This window comes from Electrophorus electricus, chromosome 20, assembly GCF_041902795.1.
Source record: "Electrophorus electricus isolate QZ-2024a chromosome 20, ASM4190279v1, whole genome shotgun sequence".
NCBI lineage: Eukaryota > Metazoa > Chordata > Actinopteri > Gymnotiformes > Gymnotidae > Electrophorus > Electrophorus electricus.
In genome coordinates, this window is record NC_137516.1 from 15,790,001 (window position 1) to 15,795,000 (window position 5,000).

The 5,000-nt window shown below is 47.4% G+C and overlaps 1 protein-coding gene across 1 annotated transcript in view; it reads right to left on the minus strand.

The window, feature by feature from the left end:
• clstn2a (calsyntenin 2a) overlaps positions 1–5,000 on the minus strand; it is a 151,534-nt gene that overhangs the window by 15,897 nt on the left and 130,637 nt on the right. Inside the window, exon 9 of the mRNA XM_035536004.2 lies at positions 766–928. Within this exon, the coding sequence (XP_035391897.1) occupies positions 766–928 (163 nt within the window). The remainder of the gene's footprint in view (positions 1–765; positions 929–5,000) is intronic.

Sequence of the window (5,000 nt, forward strand, 5' to 3'; positions counted from 1 at the left end):
AGGAAAAGCAATTGCTCCTGCTAACAGCCTGAAGAGTTATCAGTCGCGGCTTAGTGGGGCTTAGGCCAGATTCATTGGCTTGTAATAGCAAGCGCACTCCTCTGTTCACAGCCGTTTAATCCGCACGCTGGGGGCTTCCCTCCCAATCAAATCAGGTGGGTGGGGGTGGGGGGTGGGGGGTGGGCAGCGATCGGCACATACGAGGGGAAATCTACACGCCGGACAGCCGACGGAAAACCGGGACGTTGGAGGCGCAGTCGTCAGCACGGCGCTGGTTCGCGGCGTTAAAAGCAAAGAAGGGGACGTCGGTCTTAGTTCGGAGCGCTGCCGGCTTGTTGTTTCTCAGTAATGGAGGCGGCAGGGCTAACTTTCTGCATGGACCTTTTCAAATAAAGGAAAAAACCGTCGGCCGGCCCCTGTTTCCGCGGGCCATGGGACTGCTTCTTTCATCTTGCTCCTGCCTTTCATTTCAGTTCATGTAAATGTCTGTATCTCTTCTCCCTTTCTTACTTCTGTAAATTATTTCATCACTTCTCTGAAAGCGGGGCTCGGGAAAGTGGGGCCAGTTCGCAACGGTCTTTTACGCACAGTAATGCATTTGTAGCGCTCCTTCTCCTGTTTCCGGAAGCTGCACTATTGTCCTGGTCTCAGATCATTTTTGTCTTTCTTTGGCAAAATGGCCCAAGGCATGGTTAACAAAGCAAAAACTCATCCTAGGTCAGTGTGATGGACCTCTGTACACTTTCGCATCCTTCCTGCCCTCACCTTGCCAACAGGCGCCAACGGTCAGCTGCACATCGATCTGGGAGGGGTGGATGGGCCAATCGTCTGTCACAAGGTAAGGTTCATAGGTCACACCGTCGACGAAGAGCGTCACCGTGGGAAACTCCACGTTGATGACATAGTAGTGCCACTCTTTATCGCATATCTGTTGGGATGAGAAGAGACAGAACAAAAAAATCTCTTCAGTACTGTACAGTAAGGACATGTCTAACATCTTATTTAGTGTGTCACCCAGTCAACCCAGTTAACCCAGTTATACTGGATAAAGTCAAGCACATCGCAACTTTGGACCAGAGCGCCCAGTTTCCAGCCCAGGCTCGGAGGCAGGAGACATGGAGCTGATCTCAGGAATTCACTGTTGCAGGGCATCAATTAAAGATGCAATTCAGTGATTCATTGGTGCATGGCATCAATTAAAGATGCAATTCAATGATTCACTTTTGCTTGGTATCAATAAAAGACACGATTCAGCTCAATTTGTGTTCATTAGCCCTTTACTTATTCATTTGTCATCTGAGGGATAATTAAGTGCAATTCTAATGAGATACTCATTAAGGGGGCAAAGATTTATGAGTCTAAGAAACATCAAACTGATTTGTAAATCATTGCAAAAAACTCTCGCTCCTTTCTCTCTCTCTGTCTCTCGCTCTCTTTCTCTCACTTATTCATTCTCTACCTCCTTCTGTGTCATCTCCCCTGGAGTGGTTTATACAGTCATAGCTAACAGACTGCTTGCCTGATCTCACCCTCTGTTGTTACTCTGGCTAACTCAGACAATTGATTTTAGAGGAGAAACTCCCATTCTGCACCATGTAACTGCTTTGTCAATAACTGTTCGGTCAAATGTGTCCAGTTGATCAGCACAGCCTGTTCTTGGTGGGTTTTTTCCATAAACCTGATCTGCAATAAGACACAGTATGGAAAACAGGAGATTACACAAAAAGTGAAAATACTAATAATAATACAATAATACAAAACATGTTTGAACCGAGCACAAATTTTTCGGTGAGCAATGCTAAGTAGGGAAAAAAAGAAAAAAGAATTGTAGCATAGTACAACATTCACATGCATTCCCACACACACAAACGCGCGCGCCTTCTCGAGTAGAGTAAAACTCATGCGTGGACTCTTAATGTCCAGACAACTCCACGCTTGAGCCTGCAGCTGGGCCCTCGCTCCCCGTCTCTGGGGAGACCACTCACTCAGTGCCTGTCTCCACGGAGTGCTCGCCTGCTCTGCGCCTTCTCTCTCTCTCGTCTCTGTCGACATTCTGCTGGTCTCTCTGGACCCTTCAGAACACCTACCCTCCCCCCCACACACACACACACACACACACACACACACAACACACCCTTCCCTCAGCCCCTCCAGTCTATCTCTCTCTATCTCTCTGGCTGCGCACGTCAGCCTCTCAGAAACGAGTACAGAAGGAAGATTATTCTGATAGGAGTCTATGGAAAAACACTGTCCCCATGTGTTTACAAAAATCTTTCGCGCTTAACTTTTAGATGTTTTACGAATATAAGAACTTTAGGGGATCTTAGTAGCGTCAGGAAATCTGAAGCATTCAGTTAGAATAATTAGCACTGTATAATTGAACAGGTATGGGATTAAATGCAAAAATAAATAAACAAAAAAAAAAAACATGGTTCGGATTTAAGTTCTGCAATGAATAGCTTGCAGAATGCATAGAACGTGTGAGAAACACCTGTATGTTGTTAATTACAAAATGATTGTGGTTAGGTATACACAGCCCTAAGAAAAACATGCAGATTTATGACTATAATGCAGTAAAATTTATGGACTTCAAAGATAAAAAATAATTTTAAAAAAAGAAATACAATTTACAGTCGAGCGCTTTGGCTGTCGCGTTGCCTTAACCTTAATCTTCCCTCCGCTTAAAGCTGCCTGGACGGAGCGGAAACGCTCTGAGCTGCCGCTTCTTTCGCGAGCGCGCCGACGCGCTCCTCCACCTGCGCCACGCGCCGACGTAACTATCGCGAGCCCCCCCATCACACGGCTGCCGAGAAGCGCAGGCGCGCGCACGTCTCGTCGGTAATGGAAAACCGCGCGGCCCCCGTTCTCTCTCTCTCTCTCTCTCTCTCTCTCTCTCTCTCTCTCGCTCTCTCTCTCTCTCTCTCTCGCCCTCGCTCGCGCGCGTTCTCTTTTCGCTCACCTGCATTGCGGCGAGCCATTTTTAATCAGGTCACTTGTCAGCAAATTGCTTTGTTTGACCTTCGAAGCAAACAAACGGAGCCAACACAAATCCAATCCAAACGTGCAGCCCTCTTCCTACTTGCTGGCGCATTACTGTGTCATGTCGGCGCAGGGAAAACACCTGGACTACAGGTGCCTGTTTCCTTAGATATTAATGTGTCTTCCTGTGGGAATATGACAATTAATTCCCAGTGTGCTAAAATAATAACATCTAGGTAACATGTTTATAGCATGACAGGGTTTGTAAAGCTGGCCATCTCTTACATACAGCAGCGTTATTCGCACACACACACACACACACACACACACACACACACACACACACACACACAGACAGAGACAATCATGCTGAAAATTGCAATGAATGATTGGTTTCTCTTGAAATCTGTTGCGATATTGCATAATCAACCATTTTCAAATTTAAGGCATGAAAATGTTTGATTGTGGCCTTGATGAAGCTGAAGATAAGGCTAAATTTAAATGCATGTGTTTCATCATCTGTTACTTGGGCGGCCCTGCAGGAGAGCTGATAATATCTGGAAGTGTCTAGGGGTGAGCCAGAATAAAACAGAGTGAGAATTTTAGATACCTCTAGAAAAGGATTCAGATAAAAAAGAACAAAACAACAACAATGACAACAACAACAACAACAACAACAACAGACAGATAAAAGGCCTTGAAGCCCCTTGAACAACAAAGTGCCAGACACAGAGTGATTTCTAATCCAGAGGCTAGTGTTGCGGAAAAAGTCCAGTGTGCCTGTACTCTCTTATCTAAAGCGCTGGCCCTGATTATCAGGCCTGATTCAAATTTTTGGAAACTTCCACTAAGTTCTGCCATGGGAAGAGTCTGAGTTAGCGAGGTGCAAACTCCTTTACAAAAATCTGTGTTAGCGAGGTGCAAACACCTTTACAAAAATCTGAGTTAGCGTACAGCTTCTTTTGGAGACAGCGAAATTGAAAAATCATGTCACTTTTTTATGAGTTCTTTGTTTTTGCTCCACTTTGAGATATATGACATTGCATTCTATGAGCTGTTATTGCTCAAAGTGAAACTGAGTACCCTGCCTCACTGCATCAGACACAGAGCATCACTGTGTCAGACTCCACAACTCACTGCGTCAGACACCACGACTGACTGCATCGGACACCACGACTCACTGCATCAGACACCCAACGCCTCACTGCATCAGACACCATGACTCACTGCGTCAGACACCATGACTCACTGCGTCAGACACCCAACGCCTCACTGCATCAGACACCACAACTCACTGCATCAGACACCCAACGCCTCACTGTGTCAGACACCATGACTCACTGCATCAGACACCCAACGCCTCATTGCGTCAGACACCACGCCTCACTGCATCAGACACCCAACGCCTCATTGCGTCAGACACCATGACTCACTGCATCAGACATCCAACACCTCACTGCGTCAGACACCACGACTCATTGCGTCAGACACCACGACTCACTGCATCAGACACCCAACGCCTCATTGCGTCAGACACCACGCCTCACTGCATCAGACACCCAACGCCTCACTGCATTAGAACAGTGCCTCGAGTCTTCCCGGTGTTCAGCCACTGTGCTGGCGCTGGCCCTCCGTCCTCATCTAGCTGGAGACACCGCCTGTGCCCTGTCCCGCACTCAGCCGGAAAACCACCCGTGAGGAACCAGCCGCGAACCTGGTGGAGCGTTATCAACATTCACACCACGGATCCAAAAAAGGGAGCTCCAAACGGGTTTGGTGCGAACGCAGATTTATTGACAAAGACCCGGAGGGGATGAAGTGATGACTCTCAACTCGATCTGATAGACGGGGTGGCGATGGCTCAGGGACTGCTGACCGGAGTTGGCCAGTGGAGCGTGGGATTGGCTGAGGATCTGGAAGTGGCAGCTGATATATGGACAAATAATGGGCTAGACTGTACCATCCGGAGAGGCGGGGGTGGGGTGTGTGTGTGATATAATCATAAGCAATCAGCCCTAGAG